Source organism: Cyprinus carpio, chromosome A2 (genome assembly GCF_018340385.1).
Source record: "Cyprinus carpio isolate SPL01 chromosome A2, ASM1834038v1, whole genome shotgun sequence".
NCBI classification, from domain to species: Eukaryota; Metazoa; Chordata; class Actinopteri; order Cypriniformes; family Cyprinidae; genus Cyprinus; species Cyprinus carpio.
Genome location: NC_056573.1, coordinates 26,712,504 through 26,725,496, shown reverse-complemented (window position 1 = coordinate 26,725,496; position 12,993 = coordinate 26,712,504). Strand labels below are relative to the sequence as shown.

The 12,993-nt window shown below is 33.1% G+C and overlaps 2 protein-coding genes across 3 annotated transcripts in view; both read left to right on the top strand.

The window, feature by feature from the left end:
• Positions 1-1,279: 1,279 nt before the first annotated feature.
• Positions 1,280-4,763, top strand: LOC109083385 (cortexin-1-like). 2 transcript variants are annotated; one of them, XM_042767782.1, is made up of 4 exons: positions 1,280-1,445; positions 2,557-2,742; positions 2,840-3,099; positions 4,357-4,763. In XM_042767782.1, exon 4 carries the CDS (start codon positions 4,374-4,376, stop codon positions 4,638-4,640), a length of 267 nt encoding a protein of 88 aa, XP_042623716.1. In that variant the 5' UTR covers positions 1,280-1,445; positions 2,557-2,742; positions 2,840-3,099; positions 4,357-4,373; the 3' UTR covers positions 4,641-4,763. The 2 variants fall into 2 exon arrangements, with proteins under 2 accessions (XP_042623716.1, XP_042623721.1); XM_042767787.1 differs by lacking the exon at positions 1,280-1,445 and having other exon boundaries at positions 2,357-2,742.
• A 7,420-nt stretch (positions 4,764-12,183) lies between these two features.
• LOC109050015 (ceramide synthase 2-like) overlaps positions 12,184-12,993 on the top strand; it is a 13,928-nt gene continuing 13,118 nt past the window's right edge. The window contains exon 1 of the mRNA XM_042713180.1: positions 12,184-12,579. The gene's annotated coding sequence lies outside the window, so the exon portion shown is untranslated. The remainder of the gene's footprint in view (positions 12,580-12,993) is intronic.

The window sequence follows — 12,993 nt, the reverse complement described above, 5'->3', positions numbered from 1 at the left end:
TTTGGTTAAAAAGAATGTTAGTACAGTGTTGTAAGGAACGTTTTTGTAACCTTTAAATAGCATTCTAATAACGTCAAGAAAACTGAACATAACAGTCTTAGAAAATTAAAAATAAATTAAAATGAAATAATGTTATATTTTGGGTAAAAATAACATTAATACAGTGTTGTAAGAAACGTTTTTGTAACCTTTAAATAACGTTTTAATTTTGTCAACAAAACTGACCAACGTTCTAAAAATTATTTTTAAATTCAAATAACATTATATTTGGGATAAAAATAATGTTAGTACAGTGTTGTAAAGAACTTTTTGTAACTTTTAAATAATGTTAGAATCACAACAAGAAAACTTGACATTTTAACATTTTTAGAAAATTAAAAATAAACATTCAAATGGGTGGAAATGCAGTTAGTAGAACATTTAAATAATGTTTTAGGAACCTTTAAATAACATTCTAATCACAAGAAGAAAAAAAACTGTGCATTTGAACAGTCTTAGAATATCAAAAGCTGGCGAAATGTCTTTCAGAAAACTTGACAAAAACTACATAAAACAAAAAAACGTTTGGAAAGTTGTGAGTTTTATAAACTGGGACCTTTAGAAAGGGATCATGCCATTGTAAAGATTGGACCCCGGCTCACAAAAATATGTTTTAAGAACGTTTTGCTAACATTTCCATTGCGTTGTGAAAATATTATTTCAAAATGTTTTTAAACATTCAAAAAGTTAAATGTATAAAAATACATTTCTTCTTGGTTATGTGAACATTAAAGAGGAACATTCCATTTTATCATTTTGAGAACATAAGAATGTTACATTTGAATGTTCTTTCAATGTTTAAAACACCCAATTTTATATTTAAAGATTTTAGATTAGTAGTTTACAATCTAATGCAAAGAGTGTTTATGTATAATTAAATAATTTAACTGTGATTGGTGATTGCTTCTTCTTTTTTTATACAGCTACTGTATAATACTTCTGGAGACCCCCACTGGACTCTATATCCTATATGAATCTATATCCCTGCCTATTTTTTAAATAAGTATTTTTGTCTCGTTTTCCAGTAAAAAAAAATATCTAAACATCCTTAAAACAACAATATGATATTATATGATGATGATGTGTGAAATGCAATGCAAAAAAGCATATCTGACAGCAGTAAAGATCGGGGCAAGTTGTCACACGTTCAAATCATTATTAGCTGAAAATAAGAGTTACATATTTTTTATGACATTTTACAATTTTAAATAATACTTTTTTTATTTGCTTTTATAGCAAATATCAAATTTAAAAAGAGTTAAAGTGTGACAACTAGCCCCGGTTACATGCGTGCGTGTCCCCATGGACCGCTCCACCAGCCAATCGCACGCGCGCACTTGAGGGGATGATAGCGAGAGCGCGCATAGAGCTGGCAGACCAGGACGCGCTCCGGACCGTCAACACAGGTATGTCATGTTTTCAGTTTTTTTTTTACTTAGTTTTTAATTAAATTTTAAAACTTTCAATATTTTAAAGTATCATGAAAACCGTTCGCGTAATTTGTCTGTAAATATATGAGGAATATTATAGCCTACATGCGTGATTTGATTTTTACATTTGTCAGTATAATGGAATTTGGTATATAATGTAATATTTTACAACCTCTGTATTGTATGTACTAATATGACAACACAATATGATAATGAGGCAGTTTATATGACTGTACATCCGTTGGTTGCTGTTTATTGTTAACAAGCGATAGAGGTACTCCAGTCAAGTACATAGATAGCCAGCAATCATTATCTATAGTTTGTGAGTGGATCGATCAGCTCTGCTATTGATCTGTGTCTGTTTCCGCTCTCGGAGGATTTCCTTCTGCAACTATAACAGCCTTCACAAACGCTTTTACTGATCGTTTACATTTATGATGATAGGATGAAAGTTATTTGTAGAGGGAAAATTATTGTAAAATTATTATCTAAATTGTTCTTGCCCCAATGTTTCCCCAGCAATCTCAAAACTGAATCAGATTTTACATATTTTTTTCAGATACATTTCTTTTAAAACAAATATGTGTGTGTGTGTGTGTGTCACCCTAAATACATATATATGTGTGTGTGTGTGTGTGTGATATATATATATGTATATATATATGTGTGTGTGTGTGTGTGTGTGCGTATATATATATATATATATATATATATGCATTCTGAATTCATTCTGATTCTCATTCTGATAAGATAATGTGACATTTGCCACAACACTAAAATAACAACAAAAATATTAATAAAACTAAAAAGTGGATTTATAAGTATTTCTAGTATTTCTACCTGCCCTGAACCTTAAGAACGACTTAATTTAAGCTAGTCAGGTTAATATATTGAGCTTCATTCTGCCACTAAATAAAATTTTTGATATGGTATCATAACCTTATATATCAACCTCATGTTCCTATTGATGTTCCTCTATTAAAGTTGTTTCTATCTGACCTCCTCTTTTCTAAATTTGTGCAGATAGATGTCCTTTGACCAGCCCTTAACCCTTTAGTTATTATTAACTCCGCTGTCTTTGGGACAGGAATCAGCTGTCAGCACACAAATCCCATCCTAATAAAGTCAGAGGAAGTCAGAGCCCGTGTTTACTGGGAAAACCATCCCATCGGAGGTCCGAGCCGTCGACCAGGCCTTGAGCGGTTCACTGTTATACAGCCTGTGCACTTTAATATTCCTCACGGATCTGCTCTTTTCATGCCGTGCTGAAGAGGTGACCTGATTTATTTCTCTTTTATGTGGCCGTTATTGATCCACAATGTTTTGAGATCCTGATCGACCCAGATTTTCGTCTTTCTCTTTATTCACAGAGCGGCGTTTCTCTGTCTGAGCTTTCAGCAATTATCTCGGACACCTGAAAATGAAGCTGCGTGTGCAATTAGCGTGTCACAGCATGTTTTCTCTCCATATAAATAGCAGTGCAAGGTCTGTCTGAGATCACTTGAAGATGTGGACAGGACTGGATGTAGTCTGCAGACTGTTGCCTCTGATAATTAAGCTTCGGCCGTTCAGTGTTTGGAGATCCTGTTGCATCTGTCTGATTTCTCATTGCATCTAGACTACTTGTGAGGTAAAGTAACTGCTGATGGCATGCTTACAATATCATTGCTTTTTCAATGCAAGAGCAAATATTGCATTCAAGTATCAACTTTATCTCAGATTTTTCTCCCAAAAGGAGAAATAAAAATAGACAGTAGTTGTCATGCATTATACAGGGCTCACATTTCTTCTGGCAGGCAGATTTTTAGCACAAAATTAATTAAACTAAATTAAAGACCTTTTTTAATGTAGAAAATTGTATAGGAGTCGAAACATCAATCAAAAACATTTTCAAAATACAAATATCATGGAGGGGCTTTATTTCACTATTTACAGGGTACCTGCAGGAGGTTTAAAATGTAAGGCTTTTTATGATCCTGCAAATAAAATTAATAGGGCATGTGAGTGGGGCAGGGTAACATACAACCATAAAAGTACATGATTTATAGTTCAGATAAAGGTTTTCATAAAACATAAAGTGTTATAAAATGATAAAGTCACATTTTAGCCTTTAAACTATTTTTAAGAAAAGGGATGAGTGAAACGTATATATTATTATTTTAATTTAAAGCATATAAATATATATCTTCATCGATCCATCGGTTCACATTTACAACTGCGTGCTTGCATCGTAAAAACATGGGTTGAGTTTCACATAGGTCTGAACAAAACCAGCAGATGGGCTTATTAAAAATGCACATTCAGTCTCTGCCCAGCAGGAGGCGCTATTGGAGCGGCAGAAATCATAAAACTAGATTAAATAATAAATGTTGCCTTGGCAACTGGCTGAATTAAAATAAGAATAATGTTTATATATTTTATTTTATTTCAATAAAATTTATTTTAAATAATTAGCATGTTTTCATAGATTTAAAGTGAATTAAATATTTCAGTTTTAGTTATTTTAGTACATAAAGTAACATTAAGTGAGAAATGTTGACTTGGCAACTCGCTGAGATAAGTTCAATGCTTTATATATATATATATATATATATATATATATATATATATATATATATATTTATATATATATAATATATATATATATATATATATATATATATATATATATATATATATATATATATATATATATTTTTTTTTTTTTTTTTTATTAAATTTTTTATTATTTTAAGGAATGTAAATGTTTTCATTGTTTTAGTTTTAGTTAACTATAATAACGCTGTCAGGAGGTGTCTCCGTTTAATATTGCTGTGTAAGAGAAACAATTGAGATTTTAAAGCAAAGTCATGTGTTTTTCTTTCCTATGGGATCCTCTCGTCCTCAGAAACTTGACCTGAGGAGATGAGTGAAAGCCCTCTGATGGAGTACGAGCTGCAGTCTCTGGGCCCTGTCTCGGGCCCCGGGGCCACGGAGGGGCTTCTGTTGGCTCCGGACACAGAGCAGATCACGGCGCTTTGTTTTGTGGGGCTCCTGCTGCTGTTTTTGGTGTTCCTGCTGGTGCGGTGTTTCCGGATTCTCCTGGACCCCTACAGCAGCATGCCGTCTTCATCGTGGTCTGATCATAAAGACGGTTTGGAGAGGGGACAGTTCGAGTACGCGCTGGTCTAGCTGCACAATTACAATCTGTCTGTTTGTCCGAGACCTAGAAGAAGTACAACAATCTCACAAAACCTGTCAGGAACATTTAATTTTTTAAATTATTTTATTATAATAATAAAATAGTATATCCTATAATTATATATATATATATATATATATATATATATATATATATATATAATTATAAACAATATAATATTTTGGATTTTAATATAATATTTTTCATTATTTTTGTAACATTTCCACCCCTAAATGTTGACTACTGGAATGGACAAAAAAAAACATTTTTTAATTAAATTGTTAAATATCTAATCTAATCTATATCGAGCTAACCTGTCAAGATATAATATATATATTATTACATTTATTTAATGAAAATGTAATACATTTAATTTAAAAAATATATTTTATTTTATTTTTTTTATTTTAATATAATATTTTTCAATATTGTCATAACATTTCTGCCCCAAAATGTCATTACTGGAATGCACGTAATGTTATAATTAAATTGTTAAATATCTATCTGAATATCTTTCCTAATGTATGCAAAAAAAAAAAATTATTTTAGCCATTTGCTTAATTGTGCTTAACGGACTAAAATTAATTTCCTTTAGATTTTGGGATGAAAATATGACCTAGACTTGTTCTGGCACCATAAAACTACTGGTGGCAATGCAATATCGCTGAGATTTTAGTCTACAAAACGAGTGATTACACTAAATTCAGTTGCAGCATTTGTTTTATAATGTAAATTTCTACTTCAGGCAATTATGTGAATGAATCAGGCATCTGTATTAATTTCCCACAGAAAAAGTTTGCTAATTTGTTTAGTGTTGTGACAGACTTTTACAAACTTCCTTATTTTTTATTGTGACTGCATTTCTAATGATCTTTACTGTGCATGTGAGTTGGTTGGATGGTAATTATTATTATTATTCTTAAATGTTTTGCATTATGTTATGTTATGCATTTGTCCACTTTTGTCAGTGATGACTGGAGCAAATGTGCCTTGATTTATTTTTGAATCAGAAATCTATTCTGTATTGATTTTGCTGTGGTGTTGACAGTCGGTTTGGGATTAGCAGCTGCGTTTTATCATTTTGAGTACAAACAGGGATTTCTCTGGAAATGTTTCTTACTCTGTACTGGTTTTTAGCAAAGAAATATTTGCTCAATAAATGACTTTCTCTCTCAGCTGTATTATATGTTGCTCTTTCACGACTGATTAGGCACATCTCCAGACAGACCACATGCAGCACAAAGTCCCTCAACATCATCAGTCTGTTAATCTGTGTTTATTAATTTGTCAAAAAACAAGAGCCCGCATATCTTATGCTGATATTTCCAAGTAACAGTGTCCCAGCTAATAGGGAACGTTCTGGCAAGGTTCTCTCAATGTTATGAACAAATGTTCTTCCAGTAACGTTAATGGAATGTCTTTATTAATGTTCTCAAAACATTTATACATGAAATGTTTAATCCTGAAACGCTTTAGCTGGATGTTTGTCTAGCATTGTTTAAATGTTACAGTGTTTCAGAATGTTAGAGAATATTCAAAAGTAACGATCCCACAGTGTTTGCAAAATAATAGAATGGAATGTTCCATTAACATTCATATAACCAAGAAAAAAAAAGTTCAACATTTCAGAAATAATGTTTAACATAATGGGAACGTTAGTAAAACCTTTTTGTTAACTGCGATTAGTGATTTAGCAGCTAAATTTAGGTTATAAAACATTGTTTTGAAATGTTTCTGAAATGCTGAAATATCCAGTTTTCTTGTCATGATTAGAAAGTTACTTAAAGATTACTAAAACGTTTCTCACAACGTTCTACTAACTTTATTGTCACTCAAAATGTTATTTGAATGTTATTTTTAATTTTCTATAGTTTTCTTGTGATTATAACGTTATTCAAAGGTTACAAAAAGTTTTTTTTTATAACATTCTAACCTTTTTTTCCACTATGTAAAGGTTCTTAAAGTGTTTTATACAACATTGCAACATATGCAACATATTTGCACTCCGTTAGACAATATAACAAAAATATAACATAACAACCAAAATATAAAATTATTTGAACCTTTTTAAAACAATGAAATGCCAAGTTTTCTTGTCGTGACTCTAAAGTTATTTAAAAGTTACAGAAACTCTTAAAATATTCAAGTACAGATAACATCATAAGGGCATTCTGATACTGATCTCCAGAACGTTTCATTACTATTACTTTAAGAGTCACTTCTCCTCTGGCTTCATGTCTTAATCGATTCATATTCACAATGATTTTTACAGGAAACAACCTCTCAGAAAGGGTGAAAGGTCAGGCTCGGTTTACTTGCCTCTAGTGCTGCAGTGCTTTGTGTTCAGCCTCTGATTAAGAGACACATCATGTATTGATTGTTTTATTGATTATGGTGTGCTGTAAATCCTACAGGTATCGACAGCAGCTCTGAGCTGGAAGACGGTCAGCTTCAGAAATCTCTTCAAATGCTTATTATGGCCTGTTAAATATGAAATATTCAATGCTTCATTCATATTTTAGCAAGAAACTAATGCCACAGATAGTGTTGAATTAGAAAATTGTCTTCTAGGGCATATAAATTGTTTTGTATTTAATATTAGTGTCACGTAGCCAGACGTTTCATTATCAGCATCACCTTAAAAGCATTGCAACTTCTAGCTAAGTAACGCCCACTTAGACAAAAACAATTGAAATCAATTAACCAGAGCTTGTTTTTATGTGGGATTTAACATTCCCAGACAAAGCATAGCCACCAGACAGAGAAATACAAACAGAAAAGTTGCAAAACTTTGTGCAAAATATGCACCAGTAGGTGTGAGTTCCATCAAAATATAAATAAATATATAAAATACTGACTGATCCAAGTACTGCAAGCAATTCTGAACTAATTCCTTGCCTCAGGCGCCATCTACTGCTACAAATGATTACGACAGCTGAATAATGTGCAGTGCAAAAGGTGCAAGGACTAAATGCATGCAACATATTTGAAAATTTGAAAAAAATCTACCTTATCTTCCATCCTGCTGAAATTCATTATGTCTAACAATAATAACAATAATCTCTTCATATCCTGACATCCACATATATATGCTTCAATGTATGAGCTTCATATTCTGACAGCTGCTGCTAACAACAAAGATTAGATGAATCATCATAATCAAATAATAATAATTAACTTTATAAGGTTCAAAAGAGGAAGAAACCGTATAAAAGCAATCTTAAATAAACAAGTTGTGAGACTGGATTTGAAGTGGATTTTGGAGAGAGGCGGTAAACATCACATTTCAGTTCAGCCTGCGTCTCATTAGCAAGAGCTCAGACACACAAAAGAGTTCAGCTTCACTTCCCCAGAACAAAACACAGGAATCTGACCTTCATCAGACACGAGAAGCATCGTGTTAGAATACGATTTAGCTGAAGATATTTATATTGTAACAAAATGACAATTAAATGAAAACATTTACAGATTAACTTTATATTGAATACAATCAGCTGAACGTATTGATCCACTTAAGCATATACATCTTTACATATAATTTATTTTATTTTTTTAATAAATCGTACTGCTGAGTACAGTATGCTGAGTAAACTTAAATATACTTTAATGTTATTTCTATTGAAATATGGTTGTCATGCATTTATGCAATTGCACATTCGTAGTGATTAATTTGCAGTTTAGTACATTTAAAGTATATTAAGTATAATATCAAACACACTATAGTTTACTTGTTGTATGTAGGTCAAACTTTTATTTGACAGTATTACAAACTGCTCTTTTTAAATGTGTACTGTGTAAGAAACATAGTCATGAAAGGGTCTCTTTTTAAGTACACTTAAGTTTAATTATTATTGTATTTTCTGCAAGTATTTTTTTTTTTAAATATACTTTTAAGATTTGAAGCACACTAGTGTGTATTCAATACAATTAAGCACACTTCTTTTTTATATAGGTTGCAGTATGGTTTATGGGCTGTTGTGTTGAATATTACATTTTTTTTAATTCATACAAAGCAGAATATTATTTACTCTTCACCATAAAAGTGATTTGTTGCTTATTCTCAAAACAAACATGGTTGAACTTTGTGGGTATCGTCTTAAATCATGATTTTACCTTAATATATGAACAGATATTTTTGTGACTTGATGAAGAAAAAGAAAAAAAAGGATTGGCTGAACTGGGAGAATTATATACTTCTACTGTTTCTGCCATATTAGTAAATAAATTGTACACCAGTATTCCTAAAAAAGGGTGTTTTGTTTAAAAAAAAAAATGAAAAAACACTTGGAACATTTTTTAATAAATTGTAATTTTTCTTTCTAGAATTTCTAAATTTAGGTTATAATAAATGTTTGTTTCCAAAACATTGAAATGTCCAGTTTTCTTGTCATTATTCTATCATTATTTAAATGCTATAAAAACGTTCTATACCTTATTTTCACTCATAATATAACATTATTTGAATGTTTGTTTTAATAAGAACATTCAAATGTTTAATTGTCATGTCATAGAATGTTAGAATGTTCTTTGAAGGTTCCAAAAATGTTTCAGAATGTTCGTCAAGTAGAAATGACTTCAAGGATGTTCTGAGAATGTTGAACTCAGAATGTTTCTTCTCAGTGTTACGGGAATGTCATAAGAACATTCCATAAACGTGCCTTTAAGAACATTTTGTCCTAACGTTCATATAACTTTTAAAAAACGTTAGTGAAAGTTAGCTGGGTTAGTGCAGTGCTGGGGAAAATGCCAAAATGAACATTCCCTCAAAACCAAAGCAGTGAAATTATTTAAAATGTGCATTTCCTGGGTGTGTTAATGATCAGGGCATGTGTCACGCATGGAATGCTGCATATCCGTGCCATGAGTTATGTCAACAACACTAACCCTGACACTTGCCCTGCGTTAAACGAGTGTCATCCGTAATGCAAGGCATGCAGGGCATGTGATCAGAGGTGAAAGTGTGATTGCATCGATGGACTGTCTGCATCATGAGAATCTCCTTGATTATCTGATACTAATACTTTCTACTGCACGTGTCACGTTCAACGATGTGAGCATACAGTATGGGTTTATATTACACAAAAGAACGAGAACATGTAAAGGAATGGAACTTAACTCCACAGATTGATGCAATAATTTATAAGGGGTGAATTTATCCAGAGGGGACGTCTGTTAGACCAAAACTAGGGCATGGGATCTAAGAGACAGACCCTGACAAAAGACACTGCAGCATAGGACTCTATAATTTTCCCTTTTCACTTTAGAGCCCTGTATACCACAGTACTGTGTAGTTAACATATTTATACCATGGTATTTACAAGCTACTCTGTGGTATATATTGTCCAAAGGCACAGCCTACTAACACCAGTCTTTTTATTCTTTGTTATAGTTGTCTTGTTTATGCTGTTGACTGTTCTACTCATGTCCGAAAACGTGCTAATACCACAGTTGTTGTTTTTTTTAAGTTTGTTATATAGGCTAGTTTTAATGCTAACTGTGATATTAGCATGTTTTTGGACATGATATATTAGCATAAACAAGACAAATTTAACAAATATAATCAAACACTGTTGTGTTTGCATGTTTTGGACATGGATTTTTTTTTTTTTTTTTTTTTTTTGATTGTTAGATCTTGTTTTATCTTTACTAATCCTGCTGGAAAAAAAACAGTATATGCTGGTTAGGTATGTTTTGATGCTGGGATGCTGGTTTATGTTGGTCCTTTGCTGGTTTATGCTGGTCCTTTGCTGGTTTATGCTGATCATGTGCTGGTTTATGCTGGTCCTTTGCTGGTTTATGCTGGTCCTTTGCTGGTTTATGCTGGTCATGTGCTGGTTTATGCTGGTCCTTTGCTGGTTTTATGCTGGTCCTTTGCTGGTTTATGCTGGTCATGTGCTGGTTTATGCTGGTCCTTTGCTGGTTTATGTTGGTCCTTTGCTGGTTTATGCTGGTCATGTGCTGGTTTATGTTGGTCCTTTGCTGGTTTATGTTGGTCCTTTGCTGGTTTATGCTGGCCATGTGCTGGTTTATGCTGGTCCTTTGCTGATTAATGTTGGTCCTTTGCTGGTTTATGCTGATCATGTGCTGGTTTATACTGGTCCTTTGCTGGTTTATGTTGGTCCTTTGCTGGTTTATGCTGGTCCTTTACTGCTTTATGCTTATCATGTGCTGGTTTATGCTGGTCCTTTGCTGGTTTATGCTGGTCCTTTGCTGGTTTATGCTGGTCCTTTGCTGGTTTATGCTGGTCCTTTACTGGTTTATGCTTATCATGTGCTGGTTTATGCTGGTCCTTTGCTGGTTTATGCTGGTCCTTTGCTGGTTTATGCTGGTCCTTTACTGGTTTATGCTGGTCCTTTGCTGGTTTATGCTGGTCCTTTGCTGGTTTATGTTGGTCCTTTGCTGGTTTATGCTGGTCCTTTACTGCTTTATGCTTATCATGTGCTGGTTTATGCTGGTCCTTTGCTGGTTTATGCTGGTCCTTTGCTGGTTTATGCTGGTCCTTTGCTGGTTTATGCTGGTCTTTTGCTGTTTTATGTTGGTCCTTTGCTGGTTTATGCTGATCATGTGCTGGTTTATGCTGGTCCTTTGCTGGTTTATGCTGGTCCTTTGCTGGTTTATGCTGGTCCTTTGCTGGTTTATGCTGGTCTTTTGCTGGTCTTTTGCTGGTTTATGCTGGTCCTTTGCTGGTTCATGCTGGTCCTTTGCTGGTTTATGCTGATCATCTGCTGCCAAAGGACCAGCATAAACCAGCATATGCTGTTTTTTTAGCAGGGTAGTCTATATCATGTCCAAAACATGCTAATATCACAGTTTTTGGTTATATTTGTCTTTTCATGCTGTCTGTTCTACAATTGAATGCCCAAAACATGTTAATATCACAGTTTTTGATCATATTTGTTTTGTTTATGCTGACTGTTATAAAATGTTGTCTTTTCTTAGCTGTAGGACTACTTTAATGGTAAACTCATCAAATCAGTTTATAGGGAGTGGAAACAGAATATTAACAGGTAAGTTTGCTTCTTATATAATTTATATAAGAATTATGTATATTTGTACTGTATTTAATAAAGTTGATGAAAAGCTTTGCCCGATTTGCAAACGAGTCGGTTCCTTTTAATGAATCGGTTGAAATGAATCGCAAATGCGCTCCTCAGAAACAAACTCGTTAGTTAGGCTACCATTAGATATTTTTCAGATTATGAATTTATTATAAACAAGCTTATTTTTTTCATACTGGGTAACAATATGAACAAGCTGTATGATGACACAAAGACTATATTTAGTTGATGTGAATCCCGTGTGTTTTTTTTTCTTTTGTATGAAAACAATCAACCACAATGAGATTAAAGAAACACTGTTTTTATGACATAACGATAAAACTAATTACAATCAAACACTAAACCGACACCATTTCTACCAACTCTTAGCGCACGTTTGTGTAAAATGAAACAAATAATTGAATCAGCCGTCAAAGAGCCGTTCAAAGGAACCGAATCACTTAAACGACTCGGGCTTCCGAGCATCATCTCCTGGACCAATAGGCGTCTCGACACACCCACAGACAGACACCAGTCTCTCATAAAGAGCGGACGATCTCTCTTTATCACAAACCTCAGTATTTATTCTTCACATTCATCCGATTCATCTGAAGGATTCGGTTCTTCCGTTTTATTTTTAATAGATATTTAATACTAAATACATTAACGCAACGCGACCAAAGGCAGGCTACAGAGCATGTCGCTTGAAGATTATTTTAATATTTTTTAGTGTCGTGTTTTTTGCACGGTGATTAAAAATCCTGAATGCAAATTTCCATGGAAATTAATTTGCGTAAAATCCGCTGATCAGAACGTCACGCATCACGCACCATCATCATCATCATCATCATCATCATCATCCAGCAGGAAACCCGGCGGAGGACATAAGCAGGTATTTCCCTGTAGGATTTGTTGATTTGTAATGCAATGTGTTTCGTGACTCGAAACACGCAGAAGATTGTTTATCTTTCGTAAAGCAAGAAGGTCTCATTGTTTAAGCAGATATCAGCAGTCATCTGGCGCTCAGGTGAGTTTCAGGCAGGTGTGCCAGATTTATCTGATGGATGTGATGACCTTTCTCATGGTACATCAGATAGACGTGTTTGTGTCTTTAACACTATCTCATTGTCTAATAGAGGTTTTCAAACTGGGATCAAAATTTCATTTTTTTTTTTTTTTATTATTATTTTTTTATTTAATTTCAGAAAACAAAATGTAATTACTGCCAAAAAAAATTAATGCTCTTAAAATAAAATATAAATTAAATAATAACATATCCTTTTACCATTCAATTCACAGTTAACAC